General features: G+C 37.2%; 3 protein-coding genes across 4 annotated transcripts; 1 reads left to right on the top strand and 2 right to left on the bottom strand.

Annotated features, from left to right (window-relative positions):
• Positions 1-1627: 1627 nt before the first annotated feature.
• Positions 1628-3972, bottom strand: LOC113708565 (protein NRT1/ PTR FAMILY 2.7-like). The gene is made up of 4 exons (XM_027231039.2): positions 3699-3972; positions 3334-3551; positions 2701-3230; positions 1628-2592 (listed from the first exon to the last, which is right to left on the bottom strand). Exons 1-4 carry the CDS (start codon positions 3805-3807, stop codon positions 1755-1757), a joined length of 1695 nt encoding a protein of 564 aa, XP_027086840.1. The 5' UTR covers positions 3808-3972; the 3' UTR covers positions 1628-1754.
• A 1363-nt stretch (positions 3973-5335) lies between these two features.
• Positions 5336-8160, top strand: LOC113695497 (protein NRT1/ PTR FAMILY 2.7). Its single transcript, XM_027214624.2, has 4 exons — positions 5336-5701; positions 5862-6079; positions 6359-6897; positions 7233-8160. Exons 1-4 carry the CDS (start codon positions 5596-5598, stop codon positions 8068-8070), a joined length of 1701 nt encoding a protein of 566 aa, XP_027070425.1. The 5' UTR covers positions 5336-5595; the 3' UTR covers positions 8071-8160.
• A 756-nt stretch (positions 8161-8916) lies between these two features.
• LOC113708555 (uncharacterized) lies at positions 8917-17116 on the bottom strand. 2 transcript variants are annotated; one of them, XM_072059474.1, is made up of 12 exons: positions 16728-17116; positions 15687-15896; positions 15317-15582; positions 15139-15226; positions 14840-15004; positions 14508-14638; positions 14101-14373; positions 11493-14019; positions 11191-11365; positions 10963-11077; positions 10296-10388; positions 8917-9224 (listed from the first exon to the last, which is right to left on the bottom strand). In XM_072059474.1, the coding sequence occupies exons 1-12, from the start codon at positions 16846-16848 to the stop codon at positions 9147-9149; spliced, it is 4242 nt and encodes a 1413-aa protein (XP_071915575.1). In that variant the 5' UTR covers positions 16849-17116; the 3' UTR covers positions 8917-9146. The 2 variants fall into 2 exon arrangements, with proteins under 2 accessions (XP_071915575.1, XP_071915581.1); XM_072059480.1 differs by having other exon boundaries at positions 10296-10376.
• Between the last annotated feature and the right edge of the window lie 332 nt (positions 17117-17448).

The following is a 17448-nucleotide window of genomic DNA, read 5'->3' as shown; positions in this document are numbered from 1 at the left end:
AATGTTTGTTTGTTCTCCTTGATCTCAAAATTTTCATTTAACAACAAAAGCTGCTCTTATTTAGCAGTTCTTCTGCACGAAAACTAGGATAAAAAAAAATTCAGTCACATTTCACGTATGATAATATAGTATTCATTAGTCTATAATATTTCCTCGTTCATGCTAAATAAGAAAAGAGATTGGCTTTTTTAACATAAGATATTGTTTTTCTTGAAATCCAGAGTTATTTGAACTAAGACATCTCTACAAACTAGTACTAGCTGGAAGAACTCAAAATTGAAGGTTATTTGTCAATATCTTTACTTATTTAATTTGAGAAAAAGAAAGGTTGCCAATCAGTTGGTAAACTTTGAAATTCGCTACGAGGAGTATATTATTTTTCAGTTTCGGGGAGTACTACTTTATATACACATAAGACAACTTGACCAGTAGTATGATTTATGTAGAGTTGGAGTATATAGAAAGATCAGGTATAGGTACGAACGTAATTTTATGGAGTAATTTATTTATTTATTTTTTGCTTAATGATTGAATTTTAGTGTGACAAACACAGTGGAAGAGCCCAGTCTAATCTACTTCTCCAGGGCCAAGAAAGGCAGCTGGATCACTTTTTCATTTCGTCAATGTCTCTCTTTTGCTCATCATATCGACTCCTGCTTTCAAGATGCCATATTTGGACATTAAGCACTACAACAGCTCTATCAACAAAATTACTGAATCAGATAAAAAACTACCCAGGATTTCCAAAAGAAAAAATGTGAAAGAGAGCTCATTTACTCGACGGGATTGAAGTACGAGGTTCAGGAATATATATGATGCATCGCAGATTCACAGGTAGATTTTTTTATCTCCCCCTTTAAATCACGAGCCCAAAGAATAGGATCAGTATCCACACCTACTACAAAGTACAATAATCCTTTCTGCGATGGTCAGCAGTTGACATTTTGGAATAAGTTGCAATTTTAAACTGAGAGCTTCACTGGAGAAGCAAAATTATTGATTGTACATCATTCTAACACTGATTCTGATTGTGATATCATTTCATTGGCAACTTGGGATCCCACTGATATATGCTTTGGCGACGGTTGGTAGATGACCAGGCGATTATGTACAAAGGTTTTTGTTTCTGTCAGATGTGTAGAATATCCTCTAGGTTGTTAGAAGTATTAAAGAAACGTTCTTACGAGCCAATGGAGTAAAGGGAACGACAACCATCTTTCACAAATTCATATGAACAGGTTATTCTTTATGAAAATTATGAAAAGGCTATGTTGGAGTTACAAAATCAAAAACTATGGATATCCCTCGAAATGATCAGAAGATAGACCATTTTCATCTTTGTTTCCTGAAGCATAGTTGAACTTTATTGAGTTTCAATGGGAAAAAGATCACAAGAAAAATTACTCCCTTAAACCCTAAAACCTAAATTACCGCGATGCAAAATAGTTTATTGGAGGGAATTATTTATAACTAGACACGTTGAAAGGAGGAGGAGGAGAAAAAAAAATGACATATTGAATGAAGGAATTAATCAATTCGTTGTTTGCAAGTTCAATTATTGTTCAATTCCTCTATTACTTAAACAGTCCTGATTGAATTGCGTAACTCTTGACTTTTGCACAAACTATTATCGTAACTTCTCTTAAATTTTTGAAGTGCTTTGCAGATACAGAATGTAGCTACAGCCAAAACATAATCCCTGATCATCAACTTATTCTATGAATATGCCAATGCATGGTGGAAACTACATCTTCTCATTGTTCATTTACAGCATCATCAGTTACCTTTTCGACATTTTGATACTTGTACATGGAGGAACATAGAAGAAAATAACAGAAGTTGAGGCCTCCCAGGATAGTTACCAGCCAGTACACATTATCTAGTCTACCTCTGTTTATGTTATCAGGCAACCACTCTGTTGTCTTTTTAACAGCATTAATCAATCCGTTGCCCAGGTTAAAGCCAATACCGATAGACAAGGCAACAACTGCGGTCGATGTACTTTTTAAGGATACTGGAAATTCTTGGTAATAAAACAAAATATGTCCAGGGAAATGAAATGCTTCTCCAATACCAGCAAGAGCAAAGGATGGCACAAGCCAGAAGACTGACATGGGCACCACAGAATTATCCTGGTCCTGCAGGTGGTGCATTCGCGCCAATTTTAGCCTCTTAGCCTCCACCAGGGCTAAAACGGCCATGCTAAGAACATCGAACAAATGGCCAATCCCAACCCGCTGGAGAGGCGTGATGGCTCGGTGCATGAACTTCTCCCACATGGGGAATAGAAATCGGTCTAGAAAGAAAATGGTCATGCAAGTCGATAGGAATATGAAGACTTGAACACTACCAGCTGGAGTTTTGAAATGAGCTCCTACATGACGGTCCATTGCTAGAGCTTGGATGACTGTCATACTCAGTTGGACGGCTAGTGGGGGGGAAACGAGTAAAGCAGTTGACCATATTGGGAGCATTTTACTTAGGCTTTTGAAGTCTTCTACTTCTTTCACTGTACAAACCTTCCACGGTTTCTTTATAGAGCCATCTAGATCGGTGTCTCCTTCAGTTTTCAGTGCTGCGTGGTTTAAGAACCTATAATTCGTGGTAAAGTTTTGTTTAATTAAATTTCAACAAATTTAGGTGAAAAATGAATGGATAATATGTGCAGCAATTCAATTTTAAGGTGGTAATGGTTCTTACTTGAAAAATTTTGTAGGCATGACAAAGGTCGTTGTTTCCGGGTCTTGGCAATAATCTTCAGTGTTTTGGGAGAGCAACAAATTCCTTTTCCTGGTAGCTGCAATAACAACGCGAGCCAAGCCAGTAAAAGGGCTCCCTTGTGGCTTTAGCTGGCGGTAGAAACCACGGCCAACTAAAAATAGTGCTAATCCAACTATATTTGCAGCAACAGAAATCCCAAAACCCCATGCCCAACTCACACTATTTTCAATATATACAATGACGGTCAAGCTTATAGCAGTGGCTGTGTACATTGCGAAAATGTACCAATTAAAGAAAATTTCTTGATGCTTTGGTTTATCAAATTGATTTGCTCCCATTGGTCCAATGGTGAATCGTGAACCTGCCATCCCAAGAGATGCTAGGGCTAAGCCGATATAAAGAACTGCAAGTTGAACTCCTGACGGGCTTATGCAGAGACTCGATCCGTTTTCACATTGCGGAGGTCTCAATTTATTGAGTGCTGCTGTCATAACTATTATCAACATGCCCTGCAAAACATGCACCAATTCTTGCTAGAATCAATATAAAGAGGACCACAAAAAAGATCAAGAAAACATAGGGGATTAGAACAAAGCTAGAAACATTGCTCACCAGGGATGAGATTAAAGATGAAATCCAGATGACAGAGTAACATCCAAGAAAAGAATCAGCTACGATGGCTCCAGCAATGGGAAATATGGTGATGCATCCATTAACCACATTAAAAATTTCGGCAGCACTGATGCTTTTGATATTGAATTCTTGAATCAGATACACAATCAGATTGGAAGTCAGTCCTCCAAAAGCAAGTGATGTACCCACCACGGTAGCTGCCATATGAAAAACAGTGGCCTGTATGTCATTTTTAGTCTATTACGTTATTACTGTTTGATGCTTAATTCTATATATGTGCTAGTAATTGCGAAGCTCGTGTGAAAAAAAAAAAAAAAAAAAAGAGGAAGAGAAAAGAAAGAGACCCATGATAAACGGAAAGGTGATCCAACTGCCTTTCTTGGATCTGCTGGAACTGGAATTAGACTCGGGGTCTTGTCTTTCTGCTGAATTCTCTGCTTTTCTGTTGTCCATGGTGTTGGGGAAGAGGGTTCCTGAATCTTTTTCGGAGTCACTACTACAGCAGTACTACTGCAGAAGTCAAGGCCACTGTAAACTTACTTGCATGCTGGAAATTGTTTCAGATGTTTGTATCTTCTCCTTGGTCTTACAAGTCTCTACTTAATGAATTTTAAAAAAAAAAATCTGATCTTATTCAACAGTTCTTCTGCACGAAAACTGCAAAACAAATTAAAAAATCAACACGCAGACCCTATATAATATGACAATATAATTATAGTCAATAGTAGGCTCTACCTCGTGATGAATAAGAAAAAGCGTCGGCTCTTTTAAATTGGATTATGTTTTCCTTGGAATCTTGTAGTAGTTGTTTGGATTAAGACATACGCGGAAATTAGTACTAGCTGGAAGATTGATAATTGAAGGTTGTTAATATCCTGAGCCGCCTCTGAAATTTGGAGAATCAGGCAAAGTAAATAGGTCAAGGATACCTTAACGTGCTCTCAATAACCATGTATATCAACTTTGATATAATCAAAATTGCTCCCCCTCACCTAGAAGCAAGCAAATGGGCCAAAACCATTCGGATTTCTTTTACCATTGATTCTGGTCAAGTCATGAGTCATTTCTCCAGGTAAGTGTGAAGGCACTCAGGATAATTATAAGGGATAATTAATAATTGGATTATTAATGTGTTACCACTATTCTTCTGCCACCTACCACATCAATAGATGTGTAAATCCAGCATTCCAGCTACCCCCGCCAGGCCATTCATCTGTATCAGCCCATTACTAACCCAACTTGTTTACTTTGAAGCTGCTAACTTCTTTTTTCAACCCTCATTGAGCCTGATCCTCTTAGCATGAAGACGAGGAGGCAAAAAAAAAAAGACAGAAGGATTGAAGGGCTAGTTTCAGATAAAAATGGGTTATTTTACAGTTTGGTTCCACCACTTAAGTTTCCTTGATAACAACCTAAATGATAGGATAGGTACCCATACCTACTACAAACATATAACAGTCCTCCTGCAACGGTCAGCAGTGGACATTTTCGAACAAGTTGCAATTTAAAACCAAGCGCTTCACTGGAGAAGCAAAACTGTTGCTTGCACATCATAGCAATGATTGTAATATTATATTATCAGCAACTTGGGGTACTAAAAGTCTTGATTCTTGCATCAGCTTATACATATATTCTTTAGGTACCGGTTGACAGATGACCAAACGATTATACAAAAAGGAATTTTGTTTCTGTCACATGAATATTATATAGTTTTTAATTATAGATTATCCCGTCTGATATTTGAAAGAGCAAGAAGAAAAAAGAGCTGACGAGTACCTGTACTTCTGTGAAGAAAAAAGATTCTGAATCCTTAATGCTAATGTCACAGCTAAATTCCAAAAATATGCTTGCCCTGGCAATCAAAGGTGACCAAATTCATTGACATTCTTCAATTTTCCACTCCTCGAATTCTGGTACTAATCCAGTCTCTAGACATGTCATAATCCAACCACCCTAAAGAAAACACAACCCTAAACAATGTATAATCGAGGATGCTGACTTTTTTTTTTGCTTAATCAGCACGAGGGAGAGCAGTCCATATTCATGTATGCAAGTGTTTCCCCTTTTCCAGTTTCGTGGGGCAGAGGTATTGAATACTTGAATGCAGACTTGTAAAGATAGTAAAACATACAAATCTTTGAGAAAATATCCATATATATATATATATATCCAACAGGAATATACCACTACAGATAGAGCTTTACAGTGTGACAGCATTTGAGCCGTCCTTTTTCCAAAACCATGGACAGGACAGTACTCAACTCTGCTAATGGAGAAGACCCTGAGCCTACTTCAATTTCCAGCAGGGGCAAGAAAGGCGGGTGGACCACTTTTCCGTTCACTATAGGTCATTTTCTCTCTTCCTCTCTTTATAAAACGACCGTCTAAATACATTCTGCACTCTACCTATCTCCGGAGATAATGAACTTCCAGATATTAGTATCATTTCACCAGTAGCATAATTGTTTGCCTAGATGTTCTAACATTGAGCTATTTCTATAAAGCAGCAACTGTGGCAGGTATAGCACTTGCTTTTGGAGGACTGACTGGCAACCTTATTGTATATCTGATTCAAGAATTCAACATCAGAAGCATTAGTGCAGCTAAAATTTTCAATGTTGTTAATGGCTGTACCACAATACTTCCAATTGCTGCAGCCATCATTGCTGACTCATTTACGGGCTGTTACTCCGTCATCTGGATTTCTTCTCTCATTTCATCCCTGGTCAGGAACTTTCTCTTCTTGTTTCTATCATCTTAGTGACTGAATCAATCTCTGTTTTAGACTCTTGATTTCCAGATCAAGCTAACTTGATCGATTGTGTATCTGATGTTGATCTGCACTTTCATTTTATCAAATATTAAGGGTCTAAGCTTCTCGATAAACATGAATTGAAGGTGAACAGATTTTTTTGTTTTAATTTTTTCTGTAAGTTGCAGGTGGACAGATTAATAAGCTTCTTTAACTTGATCAGATTTGAAAGAACTATTTCTCAATTTGCAGGGCCTATTGATAATAGTCCTGACAGCAGCAATCAGTAAATTGAGACCTCCACATTGTGAAAATGGATCGAACCTCTGTAAATATCCATCAGAAGTCCAACTTGCAGTTCTTTATATCGGCTTAGCTCTAGGATCTATAGGGATGGCAGGGACACGCTTCACCATTGGATCCATGGGAGCAAATCAGTTTGATAAACCAAAGCATCAAGGAATTTTCTTCAACTGGTACATTTTTACAATGTACATGGCCACTGGTATAAGCTCTACTCTCATTGTGTATATTGAGAACAGTGTTAGTTGGACGTTGGGGTTTGGGATTTGTGTTGCCGCAAATATATTTGCATTGGCAATATTCTTAGCTGGCAGCGGTTTCTATCATCACCTCAAGCCACAAGGTAGCCCTTTTGTTCGTTTGGCTCGTGTTATTGTTGCATCTTTCAGGAAAAGGAAAATGGTGCTCTCACTGAAAAGTGAAGACTATTTTCAAGGGCCAGACACAGCAGACTACAAAGTGACTACCTTTCCCTCAAAATTTTTCAAGTAAGTGTACAATCAAATTTAACCTTGTTTGGAAGATAAGTTTTTTGTCAAGTTTGTTTGCTACAAGTTTTTTAAAAACTTTAGCTACGATAACCTCAAAGAAATTTTCAAAATTTTTAAACTATACACTTTAAAATATTAAAAAAAAAATACACTTCAAAAATTTTTTTAAAAACTTCTACAGTAAGCTACAGTAAAGTTTTAAACAAACACCCCAAAAACTCACTTGTCAAACGGGCGCGACTAGTCCGCTACCTTTGACTTCTTCAGATAAAGCAATTCGATTTTCGAATTAGCTGATTAATTGCTTTCTTAAAAAAAAAAAAAAAATACAGGTTCTTAAACCGCGCAGCACTCAGAGCAGAAGGGGAAACCGAACCAGATGGCTCCACCAGACAACCTTGGAAACTATGTACAGTGCAAGATGTAGAAGATTTCAAAAGGATAATCAAAATTTTCCCACTATGGTCCACGGGGTTCTTCTTGTCCACCCCACTCGTTATTTTGGGGAGTCTATCGGTCCTTCAGGCTCTTGCAATGGACCGTCATCTCGGACCACATTTCCAAATTCCTGCGGGTTCAGTATTTCTCTTCACTTTGATGCCAACTTGCTTTACCGTATTCCTCCTGGACCGGTTCTTATTCCCCCTGTGGGAGAAGTTCACTGGCCATCCCGTCAGGCCTCTCCAGAGGGTTGGGATCGGCCATTTGTTAGACATTGTTGGCCTTGCTGTTTTGGCCCTGGTAGAGGCCAAAAGGCTGAAGATTGCGCGATTGCATGACCTTCAAGGCCAGGATAATGCCGTGGTACCAATGTCAGTATTCTGGCTTGTGCCACCACTAGCTATCGCAGGCATTGGAGAAGCATTCTTTTTCCCTGGTCAAATTGATTTCTACTACCAAGAATTCCCTGCTTCGCTGAAAAGCACATCAACTGCAGCTGTAGCTTTATATATGGGCATTGCTTACTATCTGGGCAATGCTGTGATTGATCTTGTCCGAAGGACAAGAGGGTGGTTGCCAGATGACTTGAACAAAGGGAGACTAGATAATGTGTACTGGCTAGTTTGTGTATTAGCAGGTCTCAACTTCTGTTATTATCTTGTATGTTCGTACTTTTACAAGTACCAAAATGTTGAAACGGTGAAGGTAACTGATGAGTCTACTGTGTAGAGGATAAAAGTCAATATCTAACGAAGATGATTTACTTCCATACTTGTGTTTACCTTAATCCAGGATCAATACAAACCAAAGATTAGATGACGCTGCTTTCTTTTTTACCTTTTTCCTGCTGGGTTATAATTTGGTATTTCATATCTCAAGAATTTCAAACTTAATCAATTTGAAAACTGTTTTACAGTATTAATTTGATCTGACTAACGATGAAAGATGAAGAAACGATATGCACCACAGAGGAGGATTAGTTTTAACTAATAACTGGAGAGAATGCTCCACGGTTACGACTAATCTCGGGGCAAGACGGTGGAATTTGAATTTGGTTTTGCAGGGAAAGATGGTAAAATATTTGAAGGAATTGTTGGCAAACAAATAACTATCTCAAGACCAGATCTTTTACTTGTGATGAAAAGATTGTTTACAAAATTCGAACTTCCAGACTCACTAGCTAATGAAATTTTGGCTTTTTTTTTCTGAAGGAAATATCATTATACGCCAGAGAAAATCAAGTTTGCTAGACCTTTGCTGCACTAAACTATGGATGCCTTATTCTAGACGGAAACTCAATTGTGGTGGAATCAGACATTCTCAGGGCTCATGATTCAAAATCTCAAATTAAAAACATCAATCAAATTTCCATTAATGCAACAACAAATAAAAAAGACAAAAGAAGAGAAAGGGATGTTTGCAGATGCAGACCATGAAGGCACGAACAATGTTTTGAATGAGGAAGGGAAGCTAGAGTTTGCTTTTATCAGTTTGGAAAATACTTGCAACATGAAATATCGTTTAATGCAATCAAAAGTAAAAAAAAAAAAAGGTGAGAAAAGGGGAAAAAGGATGTTTAAGAGTGGAAAATAGGATTTGATTCTTAGTTTGGCGGAGAATAATACACCTTTAACCTGGAATCCTGATCAGTGACAAGCAGCAGTGGCCACAGGCACAATTACCTCATTAACAAAGGTGAAGAAACAGGAACTAAGCACTGAAAAAATGATCTAATATCATCTTTTAGTCACTATCTAATACTAGTTTTCCAGTTAAAAAAAAAAATGAAATTCGGACCTAGCTGATTATTGAGGATCAGAGGACAAATTGTTGGTGAACTTTGTACAGTCATATGGCCCGATGGCGTTGCTTTTCTTTTTGACCTGAAAATCACAAAACATTTGATATTTGAATTGGTAATGAAATTGGTCGAATTGAAAGACTAGTGCAGCAGAATATATCCCCTTTAAACTTTTAATTGAAACTTTTCTGTTTGTTCAGAGTTTAATATCTGTTAAACAAGTCATCAGCGCACTAAAATCTCATAGGAAATAACAGGAAGAATGACAAAATATTCATTTCTCTTTTGCTGTTGCTGTAAATGGAACTCTGGTTCCATGGGCTCTGGCATGTGAATGAAATCTAGAGCAGTGTAACAGAGTAAGGACTCATAAATGTGTAAGCATTTCTGCCCACCAAGGTACTAGTATACCACACGAAGACGCAAAGCCAAATCTAGGAAAGATAGGCAGTTCAAATACAAAGGTAGCCAAAAAAAGTTCCAATTCAGTCTGTTGATATATGCTTGCAGTTTTGAAAAACAAGATACTTGTCCGGGAAACAGAAACCACTCAAACAGTTTTAAAAAACTATAGAACTCTTTTCTTTTCCTAGTTTGATTTGTGTAGGGGATGCAGGTTACTCAAATGGCAATAATACAGTAAATTGACTACAGAAATACTTGAACTGAGTCAAAGTTCAAAATAAGGACACCTTAGGAGTATAACATGCAAAAAGGGTTCTCAATTTTCATAGCTGAGATGTTAAGAGAAAACAGACAAAAGTGCATGCCAACCAAACTAGAAATCTAAAGAAAAGGCAAAATTCATGATAATCTAGTGTTTTCAGCCTTTTTATACAGAAAATCCGAGTTTAAAGACTAACATTCAAGACACGGAGGAGAGAACAACCTTCAGCAATGTCAGGACTGCCATTAGAAAATAAATTATGAGAGCACAATGCCTAAAACTTACATGTTTCCAACTCCAGATATTTTTGCAGTCGTAAAGAAAAGAGCTAATAGTAAGTCAAAAAGTGAATGCATCTCAAAACACCAAGACATCAATAAGATGCTTCCTTTAGAAGTTAGGCTTTAGTGTTAGTATGTTATGACTCAAAATGGGAAAGATTTCTCTTAAACCATTGACAAAACCAATGTTAGAAGGGTGACATACCGGAGACCATGGGCTAGGTTCAGGTAAACACTTGTCTGGTGGAGAATTTTGCACTGCACCACTTTTCACGGTCAAAATTTCCTGTAAAGAACTCTTCATGTGAACTCATATTATAAGCCTAATTTTAATTGCCATAATCAAGCAACTTCTCAAGATCGTACGTGTGCACAATAAGATTGGTGATAAGGTGAACTTAAGAAAATGAATAAACAACTCAAAGAGAATGAGTTAGCCTGACTATGATTTTGAGTCACTGTGATGCGCTATTTTATTAGTTAACAACAAGAGACGCTTTAGTTTGACAATTTAAAACCCAAAACCATAATGATGTGTATTAACATTGAACCACACACTATTATTTATGCAATTTCAAAACAAAAAATAAATAGGAGTAACTTGTTAGTTGAAATATGGAAACTTCCGTAGGTTAAGACTATTTTGTCGTGAAGAAACAAGTGTTATGCTTAAAGGGTGCATGTTCTTCATTGAACAGTAATAGTTCAGTACATATTATGATATGGCAAAAGCACAATAATGAGGCAGAATGCAAATCAAAATAAGGTCAAAACTTTCATCAGGTACCAATGTAAGCTAGGTTACTAATAGCAGCCAACCATTGCCAGATATTGACGTCCAAAGCACCAAATGGCTACCAAGAGTAATTTACCTCTCCAGCAGCTTCAACAGCAGCCAACCATTCATCAGAAAATGGAACTGCATTTCTTGGAGGAAAGATTATAAGATTTGTTTTATCTGAATTGCTCACAGCTTTATTGCTGCCACTGCAAGAGAGACCTCTTAAGATTGAGAAATAGATTACCAACTTTTAACAAGATCACACTGAGTGCCCATAATCACAAATTAACCAGAAGGCAAATTAGTTATTGCAACTTACATTGCTGCAGTTGAATTTCCATCCTGTTCCTGGCACAATGAAGTCTTCAAATCACATTTTGTGTCCTTCACAAGACTATCCATGTCCTGGCAAACTTCGGGCTTAATTTCATCAGTTAAGGCACTATCAATTACTCCAATGGACTGATTTACGCTTCTGGGTGATGTCAGACCTCCTTCAACCAGCCAACCCAAAATGTCATCCCACAAAAATTCTTGAATTGATTTACAGTTTTTTACAATTCGAATGCAATCATTAACTCATGCTCAAAACTTAATAAAGTTAGAGATAGAACATTGTACCTCCAAGCTCAATATAGTGCCTCGTCTGACTTCCACTGGAAAGCTCACACTTCTCAGATGAAGGCTCAATCTCCGTGCAGCTTGGTTTAGTTTCCTCAATGCTCAAATCACCATTAAATTTATGATTACCACGATCACAAGCTCGAAGTGGTGCATCAGTAAGTTCTTTGTAGCTTCTAAATTCACTTTCGCAATGTTCAAATTCTACTACAATTGCATCCCCACTTCCCAAAACATTACTTTCTTTGGATTTTGCAGATTCAGTTGTTTCCTCATATGAGGAATCCCTGGGAAACAACATATTTTTGAGCCCAGAAACTTCTTCAACCAATGTGAAGCAATTAGACAATAGCAATTGTTCAGATTCTTCAGTACAATTAGCATCTGTAGCAGAGTGATCGCCCACAACTGAAATATGGTCAATGCAACATTTGGTAGGCACACTGCTGTCAGCAAAGAACTCCGGATCATTTCCAGTCTGTGATATATTATCCCCACTAGTTGCTTCTATTGTGGCTTCTCTTGTTTGCATTGCAATCTCAATCCCGGGATAACCATCAAAGGTACTGTCAGTTCCTGCAATGGTTTGAGTGTCAGACTTCTGGTCATCATGACATACTTTGCTTTCTGAATATAAACTGGTATGATTATTGTCTGCTACATGACTTTCTAGATGAGGACCACTAAACAAACTTTGACACACAGGTTCCACTATTACGAGATTTCTTTCATTAACTTCACTATTCTTCACTTTATCCCCATGAAATGATTTGTGGACTTCTCCAACCAAAAACTCTGATGCTTCAGATGAACATCGATGCATATCGAAAGAGGTGGCTCTGTCACTCAAAATGACATGAGTGACACTTGTATCTAGTGCAGAATCATGATTTGGAACTAGTGGGGCAACCTCAAAAGACACCAATGTTGGTTCACTGAGAAAATCATGTCTAATCATCTGGTTAGTATCAAATCCTTCGTCTTCCTTTCCACCAAATGTTTCTGCAATTTCAACTCCAGAATTATCCATTTCAATCGCACCTTTTTCATCTATTGGGAACATCTCATTTACCGCTACCTGGTATTTTTCAGAACCTATGCCTTTCTCAAGCAACATACAATCAGCAGAAGTCAAACCATGAATACACTTTGAGATTTGTTCAACTTCAGGGCAAGCAGTTTGAGTCTGTAAAAGCGTAGCAGATGTATCTTTCAATTCAACAACCTCTAAAGATTGCTTAAGGCTCTGTGTATTCTCAGCCATCTCATTTGGTTCACTGAGAAAATCATGGCTAATGATCTGGTTAGTATCAAATCCTTCGCCTTCCATTCCACCAAATGTTTCTGCAATTTCAACTCCAGAATTATCCATTTCAATCGCACCTTTTTCATCTATTGGGAACATCTCATTTACTGCTACCTGGTATTTTTCAGAACCTATGTCTTTCTCAAGCAAAATACAATCAGCAGAAGCCAAACCATGGATACTCTTTGAGATTTGTTCAAATTCAGGGCAAGCAGTTTGAGTCTGTAAAAGCATAGCAGATGTATCTTTCAATTCAATAACCTCTAAAGATTGCTTGAGGTTCTGTCTATTCTGAGCCATCTCATTCCTCACAAAAGAATCTTTTGAAAGACTTGCATATATATGCTCAGAGGAAAATTCTAAATTTTCTAGTCTAGAATTAGTAAGTTCCAAATCTTCAACAGTCTGATTATCAATTTTTTCAGTTCCACAAATCCATGAATCTCCAACCATCTTTTTATGGTTTCCCTCAACCAACATAGAAGGCTTATCTTCATCAGGGACCAGGAGCTCTTCAAAGTTGGAAGTTTCTAATCTGTCACTCTGCAAACTAGATGATTGATCAAGATTCTGCATGCACCTCACTGAAGCAGAATTCATCACACCACCATTAATAACATCATTTACAGTAGAGCTGCCAGAATTTTCATCTTCACATGAATTTGTATTCATGCTTCTTGTTCCAGTTACACCTATAGCAAACTCCTCAGGTTGGTAAAATAAAGAATGTTCGAAATAGTTGCCAGCTGATTCTGTACTTGCTCTATGACCAAGAGTGCAGCTTTTGGCATTGTCAACTTCTGTCATACTTCTACAAGATGGAATTTTTAAGAGATTTATATTCTCTTTCATCTCAGCTTCTCCATCTTTATCAACTGCAGTAATGCTTTCATCCTTGACATGATTCTCAAATTTCCCATTTGTATCAGTGATGCTCAGCAACCTATTCTTATCGCTCTCAAGCTCACAGTGATTAGGTTCATGTGGAATCTTCTTCCCATCCATCATAGCATCTTTGCCCACATCAGGTGTAATTGCATCAATTGAAACGGCACTAAGATTAAATCTTGAGCGTGAGACACGTGAAGTCAGCATTTTACCATCAACAACTCCAGGAATTTTTGCTGGCAATTGCGGTGGCCTCCAGTCACCAAGTTTACCTCGTCGATGACTAGGGTCAACAATTCTGTGTGAAAAGCAACTTGAAGCTGGAAATTTTGACTGCAAAAATAATTTCAAGAAGGCAGGATAAGATACCAGAACCATGGTAAACTATAGTGTTCACTGAGCCGATAGTGATACCTGACCAAAAAATCCTAGTGACGGAGATGGCATTCTCAGACCTGATGGTTTTGTTGATTGACTTTGTGTATGCTGCAAAGTTGTACCAGTGATGACATTGCTTGAAGGAAGCCTAACTGCTAGTTGTGTGGTAACATCTTGGCAGTCAGATGAATCCACAGTGATAACTGAAGGGACATCATCTAGAATCAATTTTGAGCCAGAACTATGGACTTTGTTGACCTGTATGGGACATAATTGGGTTGATGCATGCAGACTAATACGGGGATTAACCTGCAACGAGTCAAAAAAAAATTGAAACGAGTAAAAGAGATATTAGATTGTTGATTGTTAAAAATGTTAATACTATGATCGAAACCAGAGTGTGCTGCAAGTAAATACAATAAAAGAGGCTTGGGAGTTCTCACTTTGTTTCTCTTAGCATGTGAGGCAGAGGATTTATTGAGTAACTCTTCAGAAACAGCCTTTGCTCTACTCTGTGTGTTTTTTACACTTTTTGAGTAGCTTTTTAGTTCTGTATTTCTCTGGGTATTAACAACTGCATAAGATAAAATATTAAATGTCATTAACCATGGATAAGCTCTAATATGTAACTAAACATAAGCTTGTTATACAAACCATCATCTAAGTCATTTGAAATTTTAAGAGCATAAGGATAAAACCTAGTTGTATTGGACTAGATCAAAAAAGCAACTTGAAACCAGTACCATTCATGAATACAGACTACTAGTTTGATTACCTGGCTGCAACATCTGATTTTGTTTTAAGGAAGTTGCTCCACCTATAGTGCGCTTATTAGTTGCTGGAATCGATGGATGACCTGGCTTTGAAACAGGGAATTTTGGAAGCTTTGACTCCTTGGAAACAGCTTTTTGGGCATTAATGTTAGCAGGCCTTTTCATAGTAAAGTAGCATTAAGGCACAACATATTTAAAATTTTGCAAATCAAAGTGACTAAAGAGTAAACCACCTTAAGAAAAGTATAAAACCGAAAGGCCTTTACTTTCGCATACTATTTAAAACTATTTACAGGATATGATGTTGACAGAGGCAAGGATCTCGGAGAGCTACTAGCTCTGGCTGCCGTTTTTCTAGCCCCATGAGTTGAAAGGACTTTATGAGAGGCCTGAAAGCACACACTTTCAGAAAGGCTCAGTAAGTTACCACACTAAATGGAGTAAAAGCAGATAGAGTCATCCTGACACTTAAAACTGACCACAGAAGTTGAAGCCTGATGAATGTGAGCTGGTGAAGTATGCTTCAGAGACAAACAAACTGTCCCTCGATCTTTACCGGAACAAGCAGCCGGTGATGCTTTAAATAAATTCTTCTCAGGTGTACATGGGTTAGCAGAATCACGGTTGAACTGAATATCATTAGAAAGAGAGGTGGTTGCTTCTTCAGTAATAGCACAAAGCGCCTCTCTGGAAGAATTTCCAAGCGTCCCAGTAATCATGGATAACTCAATGGGATCCAAGACACCTAATAAAAGATGAAAAAAAGTAATTAACAACTTATACCATCTTTAACTTGCAAAAGAGGATTTTAAAATCATGTATGAACATAGGCAAGAAGAATTGCAAAACCATCTTCAGTGAAAAATGCTTGATTCCAAGCTAAGCTTTTGCGCAAATTGTATCCTCCACCCTTTTTCTTTTTCTTCATCTGCATTGGCTCCATACTCAACTTTGGTCCTTCAAGTTTGTTTGTAGTAATATTCTCCTTGTTGGTCATGTCTTGATGAGACAAGCTATTCAGTTTCACTGAAGCTGGATCATTACGGACATTAATCCCCTCTGCAATGACAACAGCTAATTTAATCACCTTTCATACACATTTTTCACTCTATGAAAAATCTCAAACTAAACTAAAACTTGCATTTCCAAATGAAATGATGAAAGATCACAAAGAACTAAAGTTAAGCAGTCAAAACGGCATAATGAACAGCATATACTTAGCCAGGATTGTCCATAAGATATCACCGTTTGCTCTTGAGTTGCATCAAGATTAACAATTTCCAGAGCAAACACAACAAATTACAGAATCACAATTCGCTGGCCTTAACAATTCATAATGTAAAACAAAAAAAAAAAAAATTAAAAGAGGCTTTTCTTTCATTTATTTTTTTTTTCTGTTTAGCATTATTCTTCATTGAAAAAAGAAAAGTAAGCTCCAATCAATCAGAGCCCAAAATACCTAGGAATTATTTCAAGCTTAAAAATTTGTGACATAACAAAACAAGTAAGCCCAAATTTTGCCGTATCAGTTACTAGCATCTTCTTCAAACAGAAAATTCTATATAATCATAAATTGAGAATTGCCTGGTAACCAATAAAAGAAGAAAATAGATCCAAAAAACTTACCCAAATAAATAAATAAATTTTGATGCCAATTGCTGGTAGTATTTATTTAGAATATAGAAACCAAAGAAAAGCCACCAAAACCAAAAACCATGAGGACTACGTTGGAATTATGCATACAGGGAAACATACACAGGTCCAAATCAAACCCTAGAAAATGCAAAATTTAGGCAAACGTCATTTGGGAAGTTTACAAATAATACGAGCAAGAAACATAAACCAAAAGAGTAGCATAAGAAATCCTTAGTAGCGAGAAAGAACACTAACTTGCAGTTGCAGGCGAAATGCGAGGCTGATGGTAAGGTGACTTGTGTGAATGTGGGGTTTGTTGTTGAATTAGAGAACCGTCTTCGGGGAGAAGGCCAAGCTGCTTGGATTCCCATTCCATTTTTTGATTATTTGGCACCAGCTTTTTTGAAAAACAAGAAAAAAAAAAAAAAAAAACTGACTAACTAACAAATTACTACTTACTAATTTTGAGGGAAATTCGTTGGGAAATTTGGGGCAATGAATGAAGAAATGAATGCTGGATTTTTTATTTTTATTTTTTTCAAAAAGATAAGGAGCGGGAATAGAGATTTGGTTCGGATTCGCCGGCTCGGACCGGCGGGTCTAAACAAGACAGGTTTGGAGACAGGTGACTTGTCTGCAGCAATTCTGCAATTGCATTTTATTTTTATTGTTTTCCCATGAAAATTGCTAAAACTTTTAAATTCGGATTAGATTCTGTGAGTATAAAAATAAGAAGAAAGTCTCTCTATTTTGGTGGGATTGGATCAACGCTCTCTCTTTTTTCTTTTTTTTTTTCTCCCTTAACTATTAGTTTGTCATAGTTTACTAGTAATTTCAATGCACTCAAAATGTCATCAAATTTCTTTCTAAAGGAATAAAAGAAAAAGAAGTCTCATAGCCACAGGCTGATATTTATAAGTGAAACGTATAAGCAGTTTATATCCCAATTAATTGACTCAATCTAATCCCATAATTG

Source organism: Coffea arabica, chromosome 1e (genome assembly GCF_036785885.1).
Source record: "Coffea arabica cultivar ET-39 chromosome 1e, Coffea Arabica ET-39 HiFi, whole genome shotgun sequence".
Lineage (NCBI taxonomy): Eukaryota > Viridiplantae > Streptophyta > Magnoliopsida > Gentianales > Rubiaceae > Coffea > Coffea arabica.
The sequence above is the reverse complement of the archived record's forward strand: the minus strand, read 5'-3'. Positions and strand labels throughout refer to the sequence as shown.

Coding starts and splice junctions, on each gene's coding strand:
- LOC113708565 (XM_027231039.2), bottom strand. CDS start 3,807: ATGGACAACAGAAAAGCAGAGAATTCAGCAGAAAGACAAGACCCCGAG. Junction 3,552..3,698: donor CACCTTTCCGTTTATCATGG/GTCTCTTTCTTT, acceptor TTCATATGGCAG/CTACCGTGGTGGGTACATCA. Junction 2,593..2,700: donor ATGCCTACAAAATTTTTCAA/GTAAGAACCATT, acceptor CACGAATTATAG/GTTCTTAAACCACGCAGCAC.
- LOC113695497 (XM_027214624.2), top strand. CDS start 5,596: ATGGACAGGACAGTACTCAACTCTGCTAATGGAGAAGACCCTGAGCCT. Junction 5,702..5,861: donor CACTTTTCCGTTCACTATAG/GTCATTTTCTCT, acceptor TCTATAAAGCAG/CAACTGTGGCAGGTATAGCA. Junction 6,898..7,232: donor TTTCCCTCAAAATTTTTCAA/GTAAGTGTACAA, acceptor AAAAAAATACAG/GTTCTTAAACCGCGCAGCAC.
- LOC113708555 (XM_072059474.1), bottom strand. CDS start 16,848: ATGGAATGGGAATCCAAGCAGCTTGGCCTTCTCCCCGAAGACGGTTCT. Junction 15,583..15,686: donor AGCATTTTTCACTGAAGATG/GTTTTGCAATTC, acceptor ATCTTTTATTAG/GTGTCTTGGATCCCATTGAG. Junction 14,639..14,839: donor AAATCAGATGTTGCAGCCAG/GTAATCAAACTA, acceptor TATCTTATGCAG/TTGTTAATACCCAGAGAAAT.